The sequence below is a fragment of the Bos taurus genome, chromosome 16, assembly GCF_002263795.3.
Source record: "Bos taurus isolate L1 Dominette 01449 registration number 42190680 breed Hereford chromosome 16, ARS-UCD2.0, whole genome shotgun sequence".
In the NCBI taxonomy this organism is placed as follows: domain Eukaryota; kingdom Metazoa; phylum Chordata; class Mammalia; order Artiodactyla; family Bovidae; genus Bos; species Bos taurus.
In genome coordinates, this window is record NC_037343.1 from 51,003,575 (window position 1) to 51,028,023 (window position 24,449).

Sequence of the window (24,449 nt, forward strand, 5' to 3'; positions counted from 1 at the left end):
CCACTTGGGCCCATCTCTTCCTGACTTGGAAGACCAACAGATACTAGTCTGGCTGGACAGGCTCTCTGTCTGAGGCCCCCACCTCCTCCAAACTAGTTCCTTTTGCTGGTGCCCCCAGCCCCGCTCCCCAGCTCACTCCACTCTTGCAGCCACGGGAGCCCTGCCTCCCCAGCACTGAGCACATGCCAGATCTGGCTCTAGTGGTCAGCCCGCTCAACAGGCTCCCCACCCGCTGGGCGCAAGAACAGCCGCCCACCCTCCCAAGAAAGGGCAAGGAGACTTGAGAGACAAAGTGCTTTATCAGCGGCCTCAGCCCCGAGGACGGCGCTCAACTCCGCACGCGGATGCGCCAGGAATAGGTGCTGAGCACGCGCTGCCGCCGGCGCACCACACACGTGTAGGTGCCCTCGTTAATGGCATTGGCGATGATGCTCAGGTGCGCTTCGCCCAGGGCCAGGTAGCCGGGGTAGGAGAACTCGAGGGGTTCCTGGTCCTTGTACCAACTGCGGAGAGGGCGGAGGGCTGGGCAGGGAGGGTCCCGCCCTCCCCTCTTCGCGCTCCCCGCGCCCCCACCCCATCCCCAGTCGGGCGCCGGGGCGGGTCACTCACTATACTTTGCCTTTCTTGTGGAGGATCTTCTGACCGCAACGGAAGGTCACATTCCTGCCCTCGGGCACCAGCTTGGTTTTGGTCCTGGGGGGCGGCGGGGTGGCGGCCACCGTGGGGAAGGGGAACTCTGCTCGGGGTGGGGGAGCCAGATCAGCGCTGGGCGCCCCCCCGAGCACCCAGGCCAGGCGGACACCCGACCTCACCATAGCAAAAGTCGCAGCTGCTGGGGCACAGCCTCTTCATGAGTCGCCGGCGGGTGTCGCAGAAACCCCTCCGCGCCCAGGACGCGCACACAAACAGCCTGTCCAGGCAGCCTGCGGAGGCAGACTGACCTCAGGACGCGCCCGCCCCCGCTCCCGCAGCTCACCGCCGGTCCCGCACTCACCGTAGAGCCGGTGAAGCCCCCACAGCTCGTCCTGCGATAGTGCCTTCCAGCCGCGCAGCGTGGCGTTGAGGTGCATGAGCGCCCGGCCGTGCTGGGAGTGCATCAGGCCCAGCGCGTGGCCGATCTCATGGGCCGCCACGTGCACCAGGTCGGTGAGCCACACGCCTGCGGGCCCGGCCGGTCAGCGCCCGGTACCCGGCCCAGCACCCACCCCCACCCAACCTCCTTGCTCCCCGCGGCCTGCACAGCTGCTGCAGCGCAGGGAGCCTCCCCGCCGCAGCCATGGAAGATAAGAATGTTCCAGGCCGGCTAGGCGGTGAGCTGGCCCCCAGGAATGCGGCTCCGGCTCCGGCTCCAGCGGTGTGGGGGTGGAGGGGCTTCAGGACTCCCAGAACCCAGGCCTACGGCCTCGGACCAGCCTTCCCCTCCCCGCCAGCCTGACCCCAAATCCCCTGCACGACCCCTCAAAGATCCCCGCTGTTCCCACTGTGGTGGAGGGGCCCCATGGGAGGCCAGGACCGCGTCACCTTTCTTCCAGCTGTAGCGCGTGGGGCCCAGGACCCAGTACTCGCTGTCGTCAAAGTGGATGCCGCCGTGTGGGGGAAAGAAGGCGTGGGCCAGCTCGCCCGTGGGGCCGTCGAAGCAGTGGTGCAGCGGGGAGACCAGGCAGTCCGTGTGGTTGACGGGGTAGAAGCCTGGGGGAGCACGGGCCTGAGAGAGGGCCTCTGGGTGGGGCGGGGGCAGGGGCACGGCGCCCACCTATACGGAGATCGCTGGGCTGCTCGGGGGCCACCTCGCGGAAGCTGAAGGGGGACACGTCACTCCACATGCGGAAGGCGGCGGCCAGACCCCGCCGAGTCTCGCTGGGGCTGAGCAGGTTCCTCGGGAAGGAGAGGATCCTGGGGTAGGAGTCACGGTCAGGGGTGGCGGCAAGGAGGCACCGGGCTTGCACCACCCACCTTCCAGGGCCAGGGCCGCACTTGTACGTAAGGTTGAAGTGTTCCCAACGCAGCCTGGCCGGGGTCAGCGTGTAGCGGCGTCTGCGGGGCACCGGTGGGTGCGGCGGACCGAGGCTCCCGGAGGCCAGGACGCCCGAAGTCTGGGGCGCAGCGTCTCCCTTGAAGGGAAGCAAGTGCTCCGTGGGGAGGCAGTAGGGACTGTCCCCAAGCCCCAGGTCGCGAGGAAAAGGGCCTGGAAAGGGGGCGCGCTCCAGGGAGCGCTGATGGCCCCTCTTTCTGCCTTTCGGCTGTTTCTGGTTTTCTACCCTGAGCCGGGTTTACTTAACAGAAAGAAAAAATTACTAAAAACAAGCCAGGTCGGAGTGGGCGGAGCTGGCGGCAGATTTGCCCCCCACCGGCCCCTCCCCCCGCATCCGCGGACATGCGGACTCACGCCGGGATAGCGGAGCTGGGGCCGGACCCACCCGTTCCCGCGCCCGCTCTCACCTGCGCTACTCTCGCCCCGGCCCCGTTCGCTGGGGTCCCTGGCCAGGCCAACAGCACGAGCGCGGGGAAAAGGCACAGCGCGCCCAGCACCGCTCCAAGCTGGCGGGCCCGGTCGCCAGCCCCCGACGCCGCCGAGGGGACGCAGGCCCCGCGGCCCATGGCGCCTGCGGACTCGCTGTCGGGGCTGGGGCGGTGGGGCGGCGCGGCAGCGGCTCGGATTACAGCCCCGGGGGGAGGGCGCGCGGCCGCCCCTGAAGGGAACCAGCTGGCCGCCCACTGTCGGGAGCACCCTCGCCGCCTCCAGCCTGGGGCGCAGGGACCTGGGCCTCTGGGTCGGTGGCGGTGGCCTGGGCAGGGCCCGCTGGGCGGGGTCACTTGGCAGTGGGGGGGCGAGGAGGGCCCGGGACGCCAGAGAAGGGACAGACGCCAGGGACTTAGGCTTAGGCGGGAGTGTCAGCTGGGGTCCCCAAACTCGCTGGAAGTTGAATGACTCGGCAGCTTTTCTCCCAAACGGAGTCCCCCCAGGCCCCTCGACACTGCATGAGACCCGGCAGTGGAACCTCCATCCTGGTCAGCTGAGGACACGTCCCCCGCAGGCGCTGGCGACAGGGACCCCGCAAGAGGGGAGGGACGCGACGGGAGGGGACGTGGCAAGTGAGTACCAGGCTAAGGAAGAGGGACGGCGCCTGCGGAGAGGGGTTTGTGTGCCAGGAGAGAGAGGGACCTGCCGGGGCCAGCGGAAGGACCTGGCAGGCGACAGAGAAAGCGCACAAGGTGCGGGGGTGGGGGCCATAGGGAGCCAGGAATCTGCACTAGGCGCTCCCTGCGGCGCGCAAGCTGGACCGAAGTCTGGACAGTTCTGGGTAGGGGCTGGGGGCCGGGTGTCCTGAGAGCAGAAGACTCGACGGGACGACTTTCAGGCTGCGCCTGGCTGAGGAGCCGAGCTAGGCTGGAGGGAGGCGAGGGCGCCTCTGGGCTGGGGGAACCGGGATCCAGGGCCGGGCGGGAGGCCCGCCGGGGCGGAGCGGACTGCGGGAGGGGAGACGGGATGGGGGCTGGGGGAATTGCTCCGAGTGGAGAGGCGCCCAGCCAGAGGAGGCCGGGGGTGCGGGCCCTCCCCATTCTCCATCCAGGCTTTGAGCCCAGAGTGACAGTGGCGCACCGGGCCAGCAGGGTCAGCGCCAAGTGGCTGGCGGGCAGCCTTGAGGCTCCAGGGGAGCATTTTGGTGGTTCTTGGAAAGCGCCCGGCTGCTGGGTCCAGACGAGGGCAGTCCCCCTTCCCCCACTTCATGACTAAGTTCGAGCCAGCACACCGACCCTCTCCGTCCTGTGTCCTACCCTCTCCCCAAATCCATATTCCGCCTCCCACGCTCAGCGGTCCTGGGACCCTGCCGGGGCTCCTGGCTTCAAACCAGAGGCCTCGCCCAACTCCCCACTTAGCCAGGACCGCACAGTCTGCTGCGAGACCGGGTCCTGCTTTAGCCAAAACCCGTCTCTGTAGCCCACCCCAGGAGACAGGAGGTGGCTACTGCTGGGGTTTCGGTCCACTCAGTGCCCCTGGACGACACCGCAAGCCCGGGGTCCCGTTCTTTCTGGCCAGGGTCCGGGGAGCACTCTGGACCCGTGAGTCCTGGGAAGGGCAGAATATGGGTCGGAAGAGGCCCTGTAAGCCTCTGGCCAAGGCGCAGAACCTAGCGCTGGGCCAACGGTGTAAGGGGTGCGGTCAGAACGGTCAGCGGTGGGGGACCCGCACGGCCCCGCCCCACACAGGCAACCAGGCACAAAGTCCAGCAATCTTTTTATAAAATACAGAGAAAGGGCTCGTGAGGGCGGCCGCGGGGCATGGCCCCGGAACGAGGCGGGGGGCGCCGGCTACACGAAGATCTGGATGCGGTCGCGGATGGGCTGGCGGCAGATCGGGCAGGCGCTGAGCGCCGCGCCACAGGGCGCGCACGCGCCGTGGCCGCACTGGAACACGAGGCGGATGTGGCTGTCGATGCAAATCGGACAGGTGATGCGCTCCTCCATCTGCCTGTAGCGGCTCTGCAGCTCCTCCACCAACTGCCGCGGTGGGCCGGGCGCGGGGGCTGCGCTGACCACCTCCGTGCCGTCTGCGGAAGAGGTCCAGGTCAGGGGCGGGGGCTCGGGGCTGAGGTCTTGCGAGAGAACCCGAACAGAGATGTGAGCCACGACAGGGGGCGGGGCCGTGGACAGCGGGCGGGGCCGCGGGCGGGCGCAGCGGCCCACACCTGGGGGCAGCGGGGCGGGGCGGGCGCCGGGCCCCACCTGGGCGCAGCTTCTTGCTGATGACCACCTGGCACCTGATGCATTTCTTCATCCTGCGCGCGCACTCTGCGGGGGGGAGGGCACGGTTGAGTGAGGGGCCGTCCAGCCCGGCCGCGGCCCCCTCCCCACCCGGCACTCACCCTCGCACACTGTGCGATGCTGGCAGGGCGAGAACAGCACCAGCAGCGCCAGCTCCGAGCACACTAGGCACTCAGCGGCCTCGGGGCCCGTCGGCGCGGCCACATGCAGGTTGGTTACAGTGTTCGGAGCACTGAGCACCAGTCTTGGACCCTGGGCCGAGCCCCCGCTGCCACTGCCTCCAGCCTGCCGCTCCCTGCGTGAGGACAGGGGTCTTGAAAGGGCCCGGAGTTTCGAGCCCGCCCCCCACCCGCCTCCCCACCGGCTCACCGGAAGCGCTGAGCACAGCCCTGCAGGGCTTTGAGCAGGCGACCCTCGGCAGCCAGGTCCAGGGGGCTCCGGCCGCGGTGGTTGGCGTAGCTCAGGTCGGCGCCCTCCAGCGCTAAGTAGTAGGCCATAGCCGCGCCTGCCGTCAGCTCTGCACTGCTCGGAAGGCCCGAGGCCTGTAGCTGGATGGCAGGACAGACGCTGGTGAGGGCGAGTGCCTGGGAACACTGGTCTGAAGGAAGCCTCGGCTGGTATCTGGCTGCAGAGGCCTGAGCACCTGCCTCCTGAGGCCCCTGGAGCCGGAGGCAAAGGGCCCCACTAGGCAGTTGGTGGCATGAAGGCCATGTTCTGACACACCACTCGGCCTATAGCAGGGCCCAGCCCCGCTAGACCCCACTCCCTCTCCCCAGATGGTCAGAATCTCAGGAACACTGGGCCAGGAGTGGTGACCAGGGTCGCAGAACAAACCACTGTGGCCCAGACTGCCTGCCCTACGAGACCTGATCCGGCCGTCCTGAGGGCAGGGAGGGCAAAGGAGCCTGTGGCCCAGTTCTGTGCCCCCCTCCCCAGCACCCAGAGTCACATTTCCTCACCCTGGACAGCAGCTGCAGGGGACCCGGGTCCCCTGCGCTCCCATCAGCTGCCAGAGGCAGCAGCTGGTGGCGCTGCAGGGCCACGTGCAGAGCCGTGTCCCCCTCCTCATCCTCGGCGTTGACGCTGCAGCCCGCATCCACCAGCAGTGGCACCAGCCCCACGTGGGCCTGCTGCACAGCCAGGTGCAGTGGGGACTGCAGCTTACGGTTGCGAGCGTTCACATCACAGTGGCCCTGGGGAGGGGTGGGCACGGGCTCAACCCAGGGAACCTGGTGGGCCCTGACACCCCAGTCCGAAGCCCAGGGGACTCTGTCCACACCTCTTGGATGAGAACCTGGGCCACCTCCCCATGGTTGTTGAAGGCGGCCAGGTGCAGTGCCGTAAAACCATCCTCCTTCTTGGCGTCCACCAGCTGCCGTGCCCGTGCCAGAATCCTCCTGACAGCTCTGTGGGAGCAGCGAGATGCCTCTGGGGTCAGGGGCGACCCAGGGTGGCCCGGTGGCACAGCAGGAGCTGTGTGTCACCCCAAACTCACAGTGTGTGGCCTTTGAGGGACGCATGGTGCAGCAGAGTGAAGCCCTGGCTGTTGGTGGCAGTGACATCGATGCCTGGCACCTCGGTGAGGACCTCCACAATGCCGCTGGCACCAGTGCCCGCTGAGATGGCGCAGTGCAGGGGTGTATCAGCATGGGCATCCTGCCGGTGGTAGGCCAGTGATCACTTGGCAAGGAGATCTCAGCCATGACCTCCTTGACCCCAGGGCCAGAGCCAGGGGACCCAGCACTCACAGGCAGGTTGACGTCACAGCCACGCTCACACAGGACCTTCACCACTTCCAGGAAGCCCCTCTGCACGGCCACATGCAGTGCTGAGCTCCGAGTGCTGTTCAGAGCATTGGCCCCACAACCTGAGCTCAAGAGCACCCGGGCAGCCTCAGGCTGGTTCCTGGCAGGAGAGGAAGCAGGAGGGGCGATGTGCCCACCGGCTGGACCTGCAGGCCCAGCCCCCTCGCACTCTGGCCGGGCCTCACCCCAGGGCTGCGTAGTGCAGTGCCGTGTTGCCCTCATCATCCGGCAGGTCAACGCCCGCCTGAGCCTGCAGCAGCAGCCGCACCAGCTCCACCTGGCCTAGGTAGGCAGCCATCTGCAGGGCAGTCCTGCCCTGATTCTTGGTGTCCACCTGCCGGGAGAGGCAGAGGGTCAGTCCCTGGCCCTTGGCCCCCTCGCTGGGGCTGCCTGGGCCAGGAGGCAGGTCTCAGGCTCGCCTGTTCTGGGTGCCGCCGCAGCAGGTCCAGAGCCCGGGCCACATTGCCCAGAGCCACCTCCACCACCAGCTTCCCTGGGTGCTCCAGGTCACTCTTCTGGGCTCGAAGCTTGTCCAAGACAACGCTCAGGGAGCCTGGGGAGGGTGGGGTTGAGGGTCAGTGGTGGCCAGGGCAGCCCTGCCCCAATGAGCTGCTCAATGGACGCTCTCACTTTTGTTCTCCCGGGCTCGCCCAGCTACGTCCAGGTTGGCATCTTCCTCAGGCCGGTAGGCCACCAGGCAGGAGGGGCTAAAGGTCCACAGCTTCCCACTGACCAGCACACCCACGTTCCCGTCTCCGAAAACCTTCAGCACTCTCCCAATGCGGCCCAGAGCCTGAATGAGGAGAGGGTGGGGTCACAGGCGTGCCTCCCAGAGGTTAGTGTGATGGGCATGGAGGTAGGGGTGGGGGACTCACAGGGGCCATGTCATCGGTCCATTCCCCATGGCCAGCCTGCAGCCGCTTCACCGTGTCAAGGTCATCGATAACCCGCACCACCTCACCCACCAAGCAGGAGTTTTGCTGAGTGACAGAGGAGCAAAAGAGAAGCACATGAGGGGCCCCAGCGGGCATGGTTGCCCGGGGTCGGAGAGCAGGAAGGCCCCCACCCTCGTTCAGCTCCACCTCACCAGGACCCCAGCCCCTGCCTGAAAACACAACCAGAGTCTCACCCAATAAGGGTGACAGGTGACCAGGATAGCCCTGCTGGCCCAGCCTCAGAGCCACGGGGGTGATGGCCAGAGTCAGCTCAGGGGTGTTCAGGCTGGGGCAGGCCTGATCACGGGCTGATGGGAGGGTGGGCAGTATGGCCAAGACCAGCCCAGCCCAGCTTGGAGGAGGGGCGCCAAGATGACTGGGGGCAGAGCCTGAACATGGCGGGGTCAGGGGCTGCTCCTCCCGCACCCCAAACCTTCCCTGGCAACTTTCTCCACACCTGTGCCCTCACCTGCACAGACAGAACTCACTGTATAAACCACCTGTCCTGTGACCCCGCCATACCCCCTCCTTGAAGGCCCACATGTCCCAGGTGTCCCCAACTCAAGCTGAGTGCTGGCTCCGCATTCTGTCCAGGGGCCGTCACCGGATGCTCTGCCACCTGCCCTCCACCTCCTCCCTCCTGCTTCTGAGAAATACTGCTTCTCAAACAGCTCTCACCATGCCCCACCACCCTGATCCAGGATCCACCCCTGTCCTAAGGGGCCTTCCCACCTTTCAGGCGGCACCCACAGTAGCATTCTAGGAACTCTGCCCAACCATGCCACCTGCAGCCTGCGAGGCTCCCCTGGCCCTCGGAACACACACTGGGCCCTGGTCTGCCCCCACTTCCAACAATGCCCTGGGCCTCCCCTTCCCATCTAGGTCCCTCTCCCTGGACTGAATCCCCTTCAGACCCACCAGGCCCTGACCTCGTCCTTCAGGGCCAGAGGAAGGCACTCCCAGGGCCGAGCGGGTACATGAAAGGGGGTGAAGAGTGAGCAGAAGGGGCTCAGCTAAGCCCCCCCATGCACCTTGGTGAGAGCCCCAGGGTGGAAGGTCCAGCGGGTCTTGTGGCTGAACTGCACACGCACGTCCCCACGGTCTGTGATGCGGTGCACGGTGCCCGTCTGTCCGATAAACTGTGGCGGGTCATGGAGGCGGTGGCCAGGTGGAGCAGGAGGGTGGGGGGCCAGAGGACATGGGGAGAGTGGGCACGGGAACTCACCAGGTGGGGCATCTCACCTTGGCCATCCGGGGGTTCCACCCGCCGTGGCCTTCCTGCATCTCCCTCAGCACATCCGCGTCCAGCAGACACTTGACCTTGTCCCCACGCTGGAAGGGCTGGCCATCAGCACTGACCCTGCGCTGCAGCTCTGCGGGCTTGCCTGGGGGTGGGGGGTGTAGCAGGCCTGGCTCAGGCAGTTCCTTCTGCCTACACCACTCACCTCAGTGACTCCAGAGACCACCCCCGGGCCCAGGGCAGGACAGAGGGCAAATGGGGGGGGCGGGGCACGTGGTGGACGGCCCCCCATACCAAGCCTTGGGAGGTGGTCCCTGTAGTAGAAGCCGCCAGCTGCCTCGCCCACACACTTGAGATCCACCTTGCCCTTGTGGCCCACACGGTACACGTTGGTGGTGCCATCAGCCCACGTCACACTGGCCACGCTCCGGCCTGTCTCCACGTCCCAGCCACGGATGTCCACTACTCGGCCTGGCTTCCCTTCTCCTCCTGGGAGACAGTGGCCCCACCAACAGGGTAAACCCACGCCATGAAGATGAGCCACAGCTGGCGGAAACTGCCTCCCACAACCGCCCCCCCTTCCCACCCCCCTCCACTCACCATCCTGTGAGCCCCCCACCTTCCTGCCCTCTCACTCACCATCCTGTGAGCCCCCGACCTTCCCACCTGGCCCCCACTCACCATCCTGTGAGCCCCACTCCCAGTCGGGGCCCCGAACCACCTTCGCCCCCTGGAAGATGCCCCTTAACGGGATCCTTGGGAGGCCCTGGCGGGGACTCAGCATGACCCTACGGGAAACAGAGTGGGTCCCAGGCCATGAAGGGCAGTGGTGCCAGAGGCAGGCCCTATGCTCTGCCAGCCCTGCTCCCATTCCCGCCCCAGGGTCTCTTCCCCTGGAACAGCAGGTGCCCCAGGCCAGTGCCCTCCACACTGGACCTTGAGTGGGGCTGCTGACTGGTTCCCTCCAGGGGCCTTTCATGACACCAGGTTGGACGGGTGCTCCAGGCCCACCCTCACCGCATGGTTCCTGTGTGTGGTCACACCACATCTGCCACCTCCTGGAGAGCTAGGTATCCTGTCAGAGCTATGCCCAGAGCTCAGCACCCGGCCTGGCCTGGGGAGGGTTCAGCATGTGAGAAACAACTGGCGTGAGGAAGGCAGGCCTGGCCAGAGGTGTTGGATGGCTGCTCCCAGCTCCCTCACTAGCCAGCACATCCCTCCCCTCCACGGGTGGGGGTGTCAAGGAGCCAAAGGCGACAGTGTAGGTGGCAGGGGTGCGCCTCTGGGAGCCCATCTTCCCTAGCGTGGGCCCTCCTGACCACAGCAGATGCAAGCAGCACACCACACAGGCCACTCTCAGAGCCCCGGTCAGGCAGCACTGGGGGGCCAGGGAGAGCCTGGCGAGAAGAGGGTCAGGGTGAGAGGAGGCCCCATCCACAGCACCGACCTCCGCAGACCTGCGAGGTGGACACAGTCGCCTTCTGTAGGGGGTTGGGGCTGGTGTCAATGCCCAGGCCCCTGGGGTGATCATCACCCTGGTCACTCCTCCAGGAAATGGCTCAGGACAGACTTGACCTGCAGCAGAGCAGTCAGCAGGAGGCAGCTCCAGCTCTCCCAAGGCTCGTCGTGGGTCAGAGGCATTCTCAGGAGGCCCTGGACGCTTGCAGGTGGGGTGGGACACTGGGACGGCTGGGGGGACTCACGGGCGCGAGTGGGCCGTCTCGTAGCGCTCGAAGGCGTGGGCCAGGTCGTGTTTGTTGTGCATGTAGCATTGCGTGCAGAGATCGTAGTCGAAGCAGATACGGCACTTCCAGCGCATGCCCCGCAGCCCGTGCTTCTTGCAGCAGTCGCAGATGATGTTGGGGTGGCGGACACCTGCAGGGCGCAGCGTCAGGAGTGCCGCAGGCCCCGCCCCAGCCCAGCTCCGCCCCAGCCCCGCCCCCAGGCCCGCACCGATTTGGGCGTTGTCATAGAGCAGCAGGTCGTGTGCGCCCTGGTAGCCCGCGCGGTAGTTGGTACGAGTGCCGTGGTCCCACTGCACGACCACCGTGCGGTCGGGGGTCGAAGGGCTGCCGTGGCGGCCGAGCTCCACCACCGTGCCCACGCCGCCCTCGCCGCCGTCCTGCTGGCCCCACTTCCAGTCCACGCCACGCACCACGCGCATGCCCACCTGCACGCCTGCTTGGGGGTCTGGGTCCATGGTGGAGGCCTGCGGGGAGAGGGGACCATTGGGCCACATGGAGAAAGCCACACGAGGTCACACCAGAGGACTGCCAGGGAGAGAGGGAAACCAGTGTGGGGGAGGGGCACGCAGAAATGCCCTGGGGCTGGAGGGCAATGGGACACCTCTCTGGAAAGGGACCCTCCCCCAGCTGCCCCCCTCCAGCAGCTGTGGGGAGCTGGAGCAGTAGTGTGGGGGCAGTCCTGGTGATGGGACTCCAGCTCCCCAGGGACCAGGGAATAAGATCTGGTCAGAAGGTCTACACAGCAGCAGATCAGGTTCTGGGTGCCTGGCATGGGGGTGGGGGGCAGGGGGGTGCCCACTAGGACTGCAGATATCAACATGCAAGGTAAGACAAAACTTTCTGAAGAAACACTGGCTGGCACTTAAGACTAGAGAGGCACAAAGACCACGTACCCAGAGTGAGGAAAGAGCCTGCTGACCTCATGCACAAAGCAGACTATCTGACAGAAAACAGGAAAACCCTGCGACAGGTACCTCCAGCACCTAGCACGCTGTGGGGCTGATGCTACCCACAGCCGGTGAGCGGTGCTGCACCGTCACTCGGCCTCACTGCCGGGCCTTCCTCTGAGAGGTGTGGCCTGGCCACCCCAGGCAGGCCCTGACGGAGCTGGCACAATTCACAGCAGTGCCCGCGTGAACCAGGTCCTGAGAAGATTTACTTTCAAGGGAGCACGACCCACCACACTACACAGCAGAGCTCACAAACGGACGCTGAAGGAGAGGAGCCATGCACCTGACCCCACCGACAGGAAGCTCACAGGCGGAACAAGCAAAGCCAGGGCGCCGGAGGCAGGGAGACCGTGGCTAAGCCAGTCACAGGGGCTTGGAACCGGGGACATGCTATTTCCTCATCTGGGTGCCAGTTACATGTGTGTTCACTTTGCAAAGCTGGATCACTCATGACCTGTGCCTCCTGGCATTATGTGATTCTTCAATAAAATTGGTTTAACATCAATGGATTTGAACAACCCCTAAGAGTTTAAAGCAACAGGACCTGAAGTGGGAGGGGACCTGGGGCCCCCCAAGACAGTAATGAAGAGGTAGGGGTTTTGGGGCCCCAGGACAGTAAGGGAGCAGTCACCCCTCCATCTCTGGAGACTGCCTCCCCAGCATGAGGGCCCCAAGGCCAGGAAAGATGCAGGCCTAGATCCCTGAACGAAGCTCACTGCACTTCCAGTGGCCCCTGGAAGGCCAGAGGAGGCCTGGAAACCTTCTGGGGTATAGCTACTCCCTCTAGTGCCCAGTGGCCCAGAGCAGCCATAGCCTGCCAGGCCAGCCCAAGGCTTGACCAGCAACAGGGAAGGAAACCCACATGTCACCCCTGCACCTGGACCACCCCCCCCAACCCCAGCTCAACAATCAGCATCCCAAGCCTGAGCCCACAGGTCACCTGACGGCCACCCTCTGTCCAGTCTCACCTGTAGGCCAGCGCCCGGCACAGGGTATGCAGGGGAGGGGCACTGCCTACAGGGCGAGGCTCCTGGGTCACACCCAGCCTAGAGTCCAAGTGAATGACCCTCAGATTCTGTGGTATGAACTGCTCAGCCAGCTCAGCCTTCTGCGAGTCCTCCCCAACCCCCACAGGTGCCTGTGCCCACTCCCTCCTCACCCTGCCCAGGACCGCCAGAGCTTCCAGATACTGGTAGACCATCTGAAATGACAAGTCTTTCGAACTCGAAGCCCAGTCTCAGCAAATCACCCTGCTACTCCTTTACCTGGACGGCTGCCCCACAGGGGCTGTACGGCCTCCTGCTCCCGCTGCCCTCCAGCCACCCTCCCCCCATGACCTCTGGACCCACTGAAGATGGGGCACCAGGGCTTTTCTGTCCTGCTAGCCACAGCGAGAAGCCCACATGAGAATGCCTGTGGCTCTTTGGTGCCAGTAAGCCCCAGACAAGGGCAGGGCCTGTGGGCTGCCGCCTCATCTGTCAGCAGCTGCCACTCATGTGCAAGTGGGCAGGGCAGCCCAGCCTGAGCCAGTGGTTCAGTGGCAGAGAGGAGGTGCTGCCCTTCAGGGCACAGGCCCTCCTCCCACTGGGAGCCTCCAGGATTGCCATGGCTCCTGGGCAGTGCTGAGCTGCCCCCTACTCTTCCCAGGCACTCCTGCTGAGCTAGTCAGCCAGGCAACCACATACCCAAACAAGTGTGGGCAGATAGGCAGCGAGAGTGCCTGCTCGCAGGGGACATGCCACCTGCAAGGCCCAGAAACTGGCCCTGGATTGAGATAAAGGAGCAGGAAAGGACGCTCTCCCAAGAGTCAGCACCACAGTTATTCTGTAGCCTGTGAGCCCAGCCTCTCAGCCCACCTGGCCGGCCACCGCACCCACCCTTTCTGTAGGCCTACAGATCCACTGGCCATGGGCTGCAGACTGTCTCCAACAAGACTCAGGGTGATTGGACACCTTAAGCAGGAGAGCAGGTGTGGCCAGTGCCTGGCTCTGCCCTCAGGGGGATGGACAGAGAATGGTCAGGAGTGGAAGGTGCCCAGCAAGGTCTGTGGGAAAAGAGGACCAAGTCTCAGCCCGCAGTGGCTCCACTAGGTCACCAGCAAAGTCCAGCCTGTCACAAGAAGTGCCTCTGACAAGCACCTGTCGTGTTCACATCCCTATTTATAGCACAGCCAGACAGTTCTCCAGTGCTGGCCAGCAACCTGCCACGCTCCCTAAGTATGTGGCCCTGGGAGCCCACTAGCCCATGGGGGACAGAGCTGAAGGGACACGCTGAGCCTCAGGCTTCCTCCCACTCAGACCAGTGCCCCTGAAGGACAGTGGACAGAGAAGAGCAGTCCTCCCCTCCACACTCCACCCCGGGTGCCCAGGTGGGTCCTGTGCCGCAGCACCTCCATCCAGCCTGGCATCACTGCAGCTGGGTCTGAGCAGGGACCCCAACAATGCCCCCTGCTTGCCCTCCTGGCTCCCAGACCTCGGACACAGCATTGTAGGACCCCTGTGAAGCAGCCCAGAGGCTTTCCAGGTCTCTCTGCTACTCTGCCACCTGCCTCCCTGCCTGGTCTTTGTCATTGTTGTCACCAGGACCCAGGAGATGGCCATTCGTGCTCCATGTGACCCCCAGGTCCCCAGCCCTCCCACTATCAGGGCTCACTATCTCACCTCAGAAGGTCTCCAAGGGTATGAAGGGAGGGGATGGCAAGTGGGGAATGGACCAGGGTCAGGGGAAGGGAGAGGATAGGGAGGAAGGGAACTCTTGTTTCACTGAGAAATTCACCCAGAGAGCTCTTCCTTTTTCTCCTTTTGGCAGAAACACTGTCCTCTGACATCTTCCTCAGAGCGTACAACCCAGGCATCTGGCGGCATCAGAACCCCCAAAGGCTGTCGCTGCAAAGGTTTATGACAACCCTGAGGGTTTCCCAAGTGGCGCGATGGTAAAGAATCCTCCTGCCAATGCAGGAGACACAGGAGATGGAGGTTCCATCCCTCAGTGGAGAAGATCCCCTGGAGTAGGAAATGGCAACCCACTCCAGTATTTTTGCCTGGAAAACTTCATGGACAGAGGTGCCTGATGACCAGCAGTTCATGGGGTCGCCAAGAGTCGGACACGGCCAAGCGCGAACAAACACAGAGGCACTCAGGGCATGAGCAGCTGGCACTTACCTCAGCGTATACACCAGCCTCTTGTCAGCATCCCAAATGCTTAGCTGCTGTTTCTCGGGTCACAAGTTTGCTCAGCCACCAAGATTTCCTGTTGGAGATTGGAATCCATGGCTGACACAGAGCACAGCAAACCAAACAGGTAGAAAGTCAGCAGGTCTGGGGAAAAATGGGTTTTAAAAGGCAGTCTTAAACTTTTAGCATTTACCATCTCAACCAAATGGGTGGACACCTGGGTCTGCTCTATTAGTTTACTAGTTTCTCTTTGGAAGGCAGAAGTATTTCTAAAGCACACGTTTAGACAGTATAGAAATAAAAGTATTTGCACTATTTTGATTATTTTATGAAAAAAAACTTTAAAAAGCTGCAAAGAGTAAATCCCATTTAGCTAGGAAGTTGGCAAACTGTCTTTATTGAGAAGAATCAACTTGGGTGCCGACTGCTGGCCACCAGAGGCTGCCACTCCTTTCTGGGCACCTCTGGCTGGTCTAATGACGGTGTTTAAATCCGCACCACATGTGGCACAGTCAACTGGCAAGACTTGGCGAATCATAGGCTCCGGTCATGTGGCAGCTCTTGCTGAGGCCGAGGTGGACATCCTGAGTGGCCAGGGAGTCTGGCCTGTCAGTCACCTGCTGGAAGAAGGCCTAAAGGAAGTAGAAGGAGGCCATCACCCTAATCCTGGTGACCCAAACAGAAGCCCTCAGGCAAGGGCAGTCACCACCCAACCACTGCACAGGGCCAGTCTTGGGCGGGAGCATGACATTCAGATACTTGTTGCACCTGGAGCAACAGGCCAGAGGGAAAGGCGAGAGGAGGGGACCCGCCAGGAACGACCTGGTGTGCCAGTGCTCCCACTGTAATGCTCCCGCAACCCCTGCCCCGCTGATGCCCACCAGGAGCCTGTCTGGCACCTTTACTTATTTTCTCTATTGGTTCTGAGCTCAAAAGGAGAGAGGCAGGATTATTCACACCCCAACACCCTAGACATATTAAAAAACAAGCAAAACCTTTTTGACGTGGCATCAGACAAAATCTGAGCCCCTCAAGAGCTCTCTTATCTAGCTGCCCAGTCGTCCCCCGCCCGCCTACAGACAGGTGGGCTGCAGCCCTGAAGCCTGGAGACTTGGGGGCTGGCCGTTAACCTTCGGCTCAAGCCCTGAGCCATCCGACCCTGCGGCGGCGGGGGGGGCGGGGGGGGTGGGAATGCCAAGACGCACAATCAGCGCCTCGCTGGTTTGTCTACACGCCCATGCACGGCCCACGCTAACGACACCAGAGCTGCCCCAAGGGCCTGCCTCCTACCCTGCAGGGCTCCGAGGGTCTAGGGCCGCCGGGGTAGGGCCCAGAGGGGTGGCGGACCCGGCTCAGCCGACGTCAGCGCCCAGCGCTGCGCCTTGGACTCCAGCAGCTGGCCTGCGGGGGGGGCGGGGCTGGACAGGCTGAGCCGGGCGCCCACACTGAAAGTGACCCCTTCCTCACTCGCTCGGGTCCGTCCCGCCCCTGTCATTCGTCACCTTCCTCGGGAAACCGCCCCGGGCCCCCGCCGCTGCCGACCCCGGGCCTAGTGGCCCTGTCGACCCTTCCACTTGCCCGGAAGTTTGCGTCCGGGCCGCTCTGCGCCTAGGCTCCAGGGGCCTGAGAAGCGCCGAGTCTGTCAGTCGGTCGGCTGCGGCCTCAGTGTGTGGGGCGGCCAGCCCGCGAGCTAGACTGCTCTGAGCCAGCCAACCTGCCAGGTGCTCAGCTGTGCCGCGCAGCGCCGGAGTCCACTGGCTGAGGCCGCCCAAAGCCCCCGGCGCCAGGGGCTCAGGGGCCAACGCGAGGCCTGCCGGGACCCGTAGTCCGCAGCCCCCTGGGACGAAGGCCGGGGGGCGGGCCCGAACCACAACTCCCAGGAGGACCAGCAGAGCCGTGACGTAGGGGGAGTGAGGGCTGAGCTACGGCCCTAGTCCCGCCCCGACAGGGAGGGGAGCCGACAGCCTTGCTTCCGGGAAAATAGTTCGAGTCCGCTCTCGCGTCTGACGACGTGTGCACACGTCTTGAGACGAATACAGACTGAAAACTACGGCAATTCTCGCGCCTCTCAACGCGTGGGGCCGCGGCCAGGGAGGCGTAGGGACACTGGCATCCAAGCCGCCAGGCTTCCGAAGACTGCGCACGCGTAGGCCGGGAACGAGGGTACCAGACGACCACGCCCCTGCAGGGGGGGCGGGGCCAGAGGCGGAAGTGCGTCACCCTCGCCCGGCCCTACGTGGGGCTGCTGGTTTCGGAGCCGCGTTGGGTTGCTGTGGAGACGGTTTGCTGAGCCTTCTGGGTGTAGAGATGAGGCGTTTTCACAAACAACTTTTTTTACTTGATATATTTTAAAATCAGAGTTACGCCAGTGCATGGTGTGTGTGTGTGTGTGTGTCTGTGTGTTTGGTTTTAATTCTCGCAGAAATGAAGACAGTGAAAAACAGCTGTCCCATGCCAGTTTCCCCCAGAGGCAAATACTTCCAACTCTTGTAATAGCTTTTCTTCTGACAGAAACCTTTATGTTTCTCAGCCAGAGAAGACTGGTTTTTGATGTATTAAATTTAGACATTTTTGGGACTTCCCTGATGGTCCAAAGCTAAAACAACGCCCAGTTGTGGATGTGACTAGTGGTGGAAGTAAAGCCTGATGCTGTAAAGAACAATATTGCATAGGAACCTGGAATGTTAACCCATGAATCAAGGTAAATTGGAAGTGATCAAACAGGAGATGGCAAGAGTGTACATCAACATTTTGGGAATCAGTGACCTAAAAATGGACTAGAATGGGCAAGTTTAATTCAGATGACCATTATAACTACTACTGTGGGCAAGAATCCCTTAGAAGAAATGGAGTAGACCTCCTAGTCAACAAAAGGGTCTGAAATTCAGTACTTGGGTACCATCTCAAAAATGACAGAATGCTCTCTGTTCAACAATTTCCAAACCATTCAATATCACAGTAATCCAAGTCTATGCCCCAACCACTAATGCTGAAGAAGCTGAACAGTTCTATAATGACCTACAAGACCTTGTAGCTGCTGCTGCTAAGTCGCTTCAGTCGTGTCCAACTCTGTGCGACCCCATAGATGGCAGCACACCAGGCTCCCCCATCCTTGGGATTCTCCAGGCAAGAACACTGGAGTGGGTTGCCATTTCCTTCTCCAGTGCATAAAAGTGATAAGTGAAAGTGAAGTCGCTCAGTCGTGTCTGACTCTTAGCGACCCCATGGACTGCAGCCTACCAGGCTTCTCTGTCCATGGAATTTTCCAGACGAGAGTACTGGAGTGGGTTGCCACTGCCTTCTCCACAAGACCTTGTAGAACTAACACCAAAAAAAAAAAAAAAAGATGTAATTTTCATCATACAGGACTGGATTGCAAAACTGGAAAATCCAGAGATAGCTGGAGTAATGGGCAAGTTTGCCTTTGGAGTACAAAATGAAGCAGGGTAAAGGCTAACAGTTCTGCCAAAAGAACGCACTTGTCATAGCAGACACCTTCTTCCTACAACATGAGAGAGAGAACTTTACACATGGACATCACCAGATGTCAATACCGAAATCAGATTGATTATATTCTTTGTAGCCAAAGACGGAGAAGCTCTATACGGTCAGCAAAAACAAGACGAGGCACTGACTAGCTCAGATCATGAACTCCTTATTGGCAAATTCAGCCTTAAATTGAAGAAAGTAGGGAAAACCACTAGGCCATTCAGGTATGACCTAAATCAAATCTGTTATGGTTGATTATACAGTGGAAGTGACAAATAGATTCAAGGGATTAGATCTGATAGAGTGCTTGAAGAACTATGGATGGAGGTTCGTGACATTGTACAGGAGGCAGTGATCAAGACCATCCCCAAGAAAAAGAAATGCAAAAAAGCAAAATGGTTGTCTGAGGAGGCCTTACAAATAGCTGAGAAAAGAAGAGACGTGAAACGCAAAGGAGAAGAGGAAAGATGTATCCATTTGAATGCAGAGTTCCAAAGAATAGCAAGGAGAGATAAGAAAGCCTTCCTCAGTGATCAATGCAAAAAAAGAGATGAAAACAACAGAATGGGAAAGACTAGAGATCTCTTCAAGAAAATTAGAGATACCAAGGGAACATTTCATGCAAAGACAGGCACAATAAAGGACAGAAACAGTATGGACCTAACAGAAGCAGAAGATATTAAGAAAAAGTGGCAAGAATACACAGAACCATACAAAAAAGATCTTCGTGACGCAGATAACCACGATGGTGTGATCACTCACTTAGAGCCAGACATCCTGGAGTCCGAAGTCAGGAGGGCCTTAGGAAGTATCACCACACACAAAGCTAGTGGAAGTGATGGAATTCAAGTGGAGCTATTTCAAGTCCTAAAAGATAATGCTGTCAATGTGCTGTACTCAATATCCTGGCAAATTTGGAAAACTCAACAGTGGCCACAGGACTGGAAAGGGTCAGCTTTCATTCCAATCCCAAAGAAAGGCAATGCCAAAAAATGTTCAAACTACTGCACAATTGCACTCATCTCACACGCTAGGAAAGTAATGCTCAAAATGCTTCAATCAAGGCTTCAACAGTACATGAACCGAGAACTTCCAGATGTTCAAGCTGGATTTAGAAAAGGCAGAGGAAGCAGAGATCAAATTGCCAACATCCATTGGATTATCAAAAAAGCAAGAGAGTTCCAGAAAAATATCTACTACTGCTTTATTGACTATTCCAAAGCCTTTGAAGTCAAGGCCCACCTGACTTCAGACTCCAGGATGTCTGTCTCTAAGTGAGTGATCACACCATTGTGGTTATCTGGGTCATGAAGATCTTTTTTATGGAAAATTCTTAAAGAGATGGGAATACCAGAACACCTTACCTGCTTCGTGAGAAATCTGTATGCAGGTCAAGAAGCAACCATGAGAACTGTACATGTAACAACCGACTGGTTCCAAATAGGAAAAGGAGTACGTCAAGGCTATATATTGTCACCCTGCTTATTTAACTTACATGCAGAGTACATCATGTGAAATGCTGGGCTGAATGAAGCACAACCTGGAAACAAGATTGCCTGGAGAAATAACAATAACCTCAAATATGCAGATGACACTACCCTTATGGCAGAAAGTGAAGAGGAACTGAAGAGCCTTTTGTGAAAGTGAAAGAGGAGAGTGAAAAAGCTGGCTTAAAACTCAACATTCAAAAAACAAAGATCATGGCATTTGGTCCCATCACTTCATGGCAAATAGATGAGGAAACAGTGGAAACTGTGACAGACTTTACTTTATTGGGCTCTAGGATCACTGCAGATGTTGACTGCAGCCATGAAATTAAAAGATGCTTGCTCCTTGGAAGAAAAGCCATGGCAAACCTAGACAGCATATTAAAAAGCAGAGACATTACTTTGCTGACAAAGGTCCACCTAGTCAAAGCTATGGTTTTTCCAGTAGTCATGTATGGATGAGAGAGTTGGATCATAAATAAAGCTGAGCATTGAAGAATTGATGCATTTGAACTGTGGTGTTGGAGAAGACTCTTGAGAGTCCCTTGGACTGCAAGGAGATCCAATCAGTCAATCCTAAAGGAAATCAGTCCTGAATATTCATTGGAAGGACTGATGCTGAAGCTGAAGCTCCAGTACTTTGGCCACCTGATGCAAAGAACTGACTCATTGGAAAAGACCCTGATGCTGGGAAAGATTGAAGGCAGCAGGAGAAAGGGACAACAGAGGATGAGGTGGTTGGATGGCATCACCAACTCGATGGACATGAGTTTGAGCAAACTCTGGGAGTTGGTGATGGACAGGGAAGTCTGGCGTGCTGCAGTCCTTGGGGTGGCAAAGAGTCAGACACAACTGAACTGAACTGAACCTGATCATCCAGTGGCTAAGACTCCACACTCCTAATGCAGAGGTGCCAGGAGCCAGCGTGGGAGTCCCCACCCATGACTGCCGGGAGCCAGCACAGGAGTCCCCACCCCATGACAAGGTCATGTGGGAGAGATCTGGTGGGCAAGGTGAGCCAGAACTCGAGGGGTGCCCCTCTGGGCCTACCTGAGCATCTACCCCAAAACCTGAGCCTGTCTGTTTTACTGCTTCATGACTTTCACCAACTCCTTTGACAGTCACGAGGGGCTATTCCCAACCACTCTTATCTGTAAGAAAAGCAACTTAGAGCTCTAGTTACTAAGTCTCCAGGGTATAATAAGGTGTGTTCCAATTGTGATCCCCTCAGAAAGCCTTCTAACCTGCCTAACAGGTTTCCGGACTCCTACAGCTATGCATGTGATTGTTTGCGACCTTCCAGCCGTATGAGGCACAAGGAGACTGTTACAATGCAGAGCCTCCCAGGGAGTTAGAAATTGTTAAAATAAAATCAATAGACGAATTCTTTGTCGAGTTAATGCCTGCTGCCAAGTTTCCATATTTCCCACCCACTGTGTCCCTGAGAGTGTATTGATTAATATAGTTTATATAAGTATAAACTTTAATGTTAATAATAACCTTAGACTCCTGAGCTAATAAATTCTTCCTTTAATTACCCCCGCTGCACCCTTGCCCTATAGGAATGCAACTTTGCCTAGTGCTTTTGGGGAGTGGTACTAAACTCTAAAGTCACCTTTGGAGAAAATAAGTTTTTCTGGTTGACTAACTCTTATCAGAAGAAAAATGTTAGCAGGTCTCCTGACCAGAACATGATGTAAATCATAAAGCCTTTGTATCTGAAGAAAAGCCTGGTTTCAAGGTCTGCTGACCTTGCATGACTTTACATCCCCTATTATCTTCTATGTACAACTTTGGGTATAAAAGCCCCTGCTGGAAATAAAGCTACGGACCCTGCTCACTAAGCTCGGTCTCCCCATGTCATTCTTTCTCGTCTCCTTTTCTTTCCTTTTGTCTCTACTCTTTCTTCAGGCCAAAGTAATTGGAGCGTGGAGGTATATTAATTTCCCACATAAATCAATTGTAATTAGGCCTCTGATTCTCTCCACTGACGCTATCCCTTTTCGCCAACGCCGTCATCCTGAAGGAATCCCTGGATCCAACCAGGGATGGACCCCGGTACAGAGGCCTGGGTTTGATACCTGCTCAGGAAAATGGATCCCCCTTGCCAATATAAGACCCAGTACAGCCAAATAAATAATGAATATATTTGTGACTACTTTAAAAAAAGTAAAAAACATAAAATACATTTAGACATTTCTATGGACTTCCCATTAAGGTCGAGGAGAAGCATGCTCTCCAAACAACTCTCTGCCCACCTCACCCCACCCCTACATTTTCACAACTGTTCACAATGAGGGCTTAAAAATTATATCTCCTTCTCTACTTTATCTTCATTTGTTTTGGTCGCTAAGCTGTCTCGGACTCTTTGGGACCCCATGGACTGTAGCCTACCCAGCTCCTCTGTCCATGGTATTTTCAGGCAAGAATATTGGAGTGCATTGCCATTTCCTCCTCCAGGGGATCTTCCTGACCCAGGATTCGAATTCGTGTGTCTCCTGCATTGGCAGGCAGATTCTTTACCGTTGAGCCACCAGGGAAATCCTCTTTCTCTTCATAGTGACCTAGTATTTCTCTTGTGCCTGGAATTTTATGTGGCTAGTTTTCTTTGTCACCTGCTTATCAATAACATTTTCCAAAGGCTCAAACACATCAGAACTGTTTAATTTCTGGAACCCCCTTTTCACTGCAGACTGATGGCATTCTCAACCCACTCACAGCCCTGCCCTCTTGACCCTTCCTCTGCCGTCATCCCTCTGACTCTTGGCCTTTCTCCTGTATGGTTCCCTTTTCCTGGAACCCCTTTGATGTTTACTCTCTTATTTTGCTGAAGTCAGTAGCTTCCTGAGAAGGGAGCTTGTCTGAAATGTGTTTATTCTGTTCATCACCTGTGGATAGTTTGGTAGGGTATAGAATTCTAAATTCAAAATACTTTTCCTTCAAACTTTCTGAAGTCATAGTTTTTAACTGTTGGCTTCCAGGGCTGCTGTGTAAAAGGTCAAAGTCATTATGATTCTTCACCATTTGTGTGTGATATTTGTTCTCTCTGAAAGATTTTAGGATTTTCTCATTATCCTTCAGTTCAGTTCAGTAGCTCAGTAGTGTCCAACTCTTTGTGACCCCATGGGCTGCAGCACGCCAGGCTTCCCTGTCCATCACCAACTCCCAGAGCTTGCTCAAATTCACGTCCATCGAGTCGGTGATGGCATCCAACCATGTCGTCCTCTGTCATCTGTCCCTTCTCCTCCTGCCTTCGATCTTTCCCAGCATCAGGGTCTTTTCCAACGAGTCAGTTTTTTGCATCAGGTGGCCAAAGTATTGGAGTTTCAGCTTCAGCATCAATCCTTCCAGTGAATATTCAGGACTGATTTCCTTTAGGAGGGACTGGTTGGATCACCTTGCAATCCAAGGGACTCTCCAACACCACAGTTCAAAAGCATCAATTCTTCAGTACTCAGCTTTCTTTATAGTCCAACTCTCTCATCACATCTTTATTCTTGGTGTTCTCAAATAACACAACAATATACCTTGATGTGGGCTTTGCTCATGGTACTGTGCACACAGTGGTTCTCTCCATTCTACATATTCATGTCCTTTAGTTTTGGAACTTTGTGAAGAACAAGCCTCCTCCATAGTCTATGTTCTGTCTTGATGAAATTCCTTTTACATTCTGACTGGACCTCTAATTTTAATCTTCTGTTCTCACATAGTGTTTACCTCTATTTCTGGTAAATATTCTTTTTAAAGTTTTATTTATTTATTAATACTTTTGGATGCAGTGGGTCTTCATTGCTTCTCAGACTTTCTCTAGCTGCAGCAAGCTGTGGCCACTCTGCTTCTCATTGTGGTAGTTTCTGTTGTTATGGAGCATGGGCCCTTGGCATGTGGGCTCAGTAGTTGTGGCACACAGGCTTGGTTGCTCTGTGGCATTTGGGATCTTCCCAGTGAGTGTTAGTCGCTCAGTCATGTCCGACTCTTTGTGACCCCATGGACTGTAGCCCACAGGCTCCCCTGACCCTAGAATTCTCCAGGCAAGAATACTGGAGCAAGGCTGGCATTAGGTGATTGGTTAGTGTTGGGGGAATATTGTAATTTCCTCGGTTCTGTCTCACCTCAGCAAAAATTTGAAGCGATGGATGGACCTGTGTTACAGCCCCATGTAATTTCCTCAGACAGAACAGTGTTAAGTCCATTTAAATTGATAAATGTCTCTGAAATTTTCTATTTTCTCTTCCTCTAGAGGTTTTGTATATCCTTAGTCTGCTTTATTCATGGATAATTGGCTTTGTTTGAAGCTATTGTAAATCATAATTTTAAGAATTTGCTGCTTTACAGAAATACAATTGGAGTTTGTATACTGATTTTTTTTTTTTATGTATACTGATTTTATGTAGAGCTACCTTGCTAAACTCTCTTACTGACTCTAATATTGTATTTCTGAATTACATTGTTTCATGTACAAACACAACCATCATATGTGAATTATGCCAGTTTTATTTCTTCCTTTCCATGTTACAGACCAGCTCCATGTTACAGCTCAGTTTTATTTAGAAAGCAAAGGAAAATATGTCCTTGAAGCCTGAGGGCGGGCTGACTAGAAAGATGTGTAGAGAAGAGAAGCCCCCAATCCTTCTAGGCTTCTTCCTTTTACACATTTGTCTCCTCCCCTGAGTCTGCCCTGTGTAAATTGGGCTGGCCGGGAGTGCTGTTTGTTTTATCTGAGGTCCTCACTCCTGTCCTCGGACATTCCTTTGCTCTATTTTCGTGGGCTTTTCCCTTCTTTGTCTTTTAGCCGCCGCCATTTTGGACTCCTTTATTCTAACTACCTAACAGTTAGGGCGGGTATTTTTACCTAACATGG

The 24,449-nt window shown here is 57.7% G+C and overlaps 2 protein-coding genes across 13 annotated transcripts; both read right to left on the reverse strand.

Annotated features, from left to right (window-relative positions):
• Positions 1–280: 280 nt before the first annotated feature.
• On the reverse strand, positions 281–2,625 carry MMP23 (matrix metallopeptidase 23). 2 transcript variants are annotated; one of them, XM_005217096.5, is made up of 8 exons: positions 2,440–2,625; positions 1,975–2,111; positions 1,754–1,893; positions 1,522–1,689; positions 995–1,159; positions 813–923; positions 610–736; positions 281–522 (listed from the first exon to the last, which is right to left on the reverse strand). In XM_005217096.5, the coding sequence occupies exons 1-8, from the start codon at positions 2,596–2,598 to the stop codon at positions 411–413; spliced, it is 1,119 nt and encodes a 372-aa protein (XP_005217153.1). In that variant the 5' UTR covers positions 2,599–2,625; the 3' UTR covers positions 281–410.
• Positions 2,626–4,156: 1,531 nt separating this feature from the next.
• MIB2 (MIB E3 ubiquitin protein ligase 2) lies at positions 4,157–16,405 on the reverse strand. Of its 11 annotated transcripts, none has more exons than XM_059875766.1 (20): positions 16,191–16,405; positions 14,601–14,756; positions 10,698–10,953; positions 10,448–10,619; positions 9,426–9,532; positions 9,039–9,233; positions 8,747–8,889; positions 8,536–8,643; positions 7,445–7,549; positions 7,200–7,362; positions 6,989–7,122; positions 6,755–6,903; positions 6,513–6,669; positions 6,260–6,420; positions 6,044–6,170; positions 5,724–5,957; positions 5,134–5,312; positions 4,866–5,059; positions 4,689–4,791; positions 4,157–4,550 (listed from the first exon to the last, which is right to left on the reverse strand). In XM_059875766.1, the coding sequence occupies exons 3-20, from the start codon at positions 10,942–10,944 to the stop codon at positions 4,172–4,174; spliced, it is 3,057 nt and encodes a 1,018-aa protein (XP_059731749.1). In that variant the 5' UTR covers positions 10,945–10,953; positions 14,601–14,756; positions 16,191–16,405; the 3' UTR covers positions 4,157–4,171. The 11 variants fall into 11 exon arrangements, with proteins under 11 accessions (XP_059731749.1, XP_059731750.1, XP_059731751.1 ...); XM_024976799.2 differs by having other exon boundaries at positions 4,221–4,550; positions 4,726–4,791; positions 14,601–14,688; XM_024976800.2 differs by having other exon boundaries at positions 4,221–4,550; positions 4,726–4,791; positions 8,536–8,631.
• Between the last annotated feature and the right edge of the window lie 8,044 nt (positions 16,406–24,449).

Coding starts and splice junctions, on each gene's coding strand:
- MMP23 (XM_005217096.5), bottom strand. CDS start 2,598: ATGGGCCGCGGGGCCTGCGTCCCCTCGGCGGCGTCGGGGGCTGGCGAC. Junction 2,112..2,439: donor CCGGGGCGAGAGTAGCGCAG/GTGAGAGCGGGC, acceptor CTTCCCTTCAAG/GGAGACGCTGCGCCCCAGAC. Junction 1,690..1,753: donor GCCCAGCGATCTCCGTATAG/GTGGGCGCCGTG, acceptor GTGCTCCCCCAG/GCTTCTACCCCGTCAACCAC.
- MIB2 (XM_059875766.1), bottom strand. CDS start 10,944: ATGGACCCAGACCCCCAAGCAGGCGTGCAGGTGGGCATGCGCGTGGTG. Junction 7,550..8,535: donor ACCCTGGGGCTCTCACCAAG/GTGCATGGGGGG, acceptor TCTGTCACTCAG/CAAAACTCCTGCTTGGTGGG. Junction 7,123..7,199: donor GCGAGCCCGGGAGAACAAAA/GTGAGAGCGTCC, acceptor CACCCTCCCCAG/GCTCCCTGAGCGTTGTCTTG.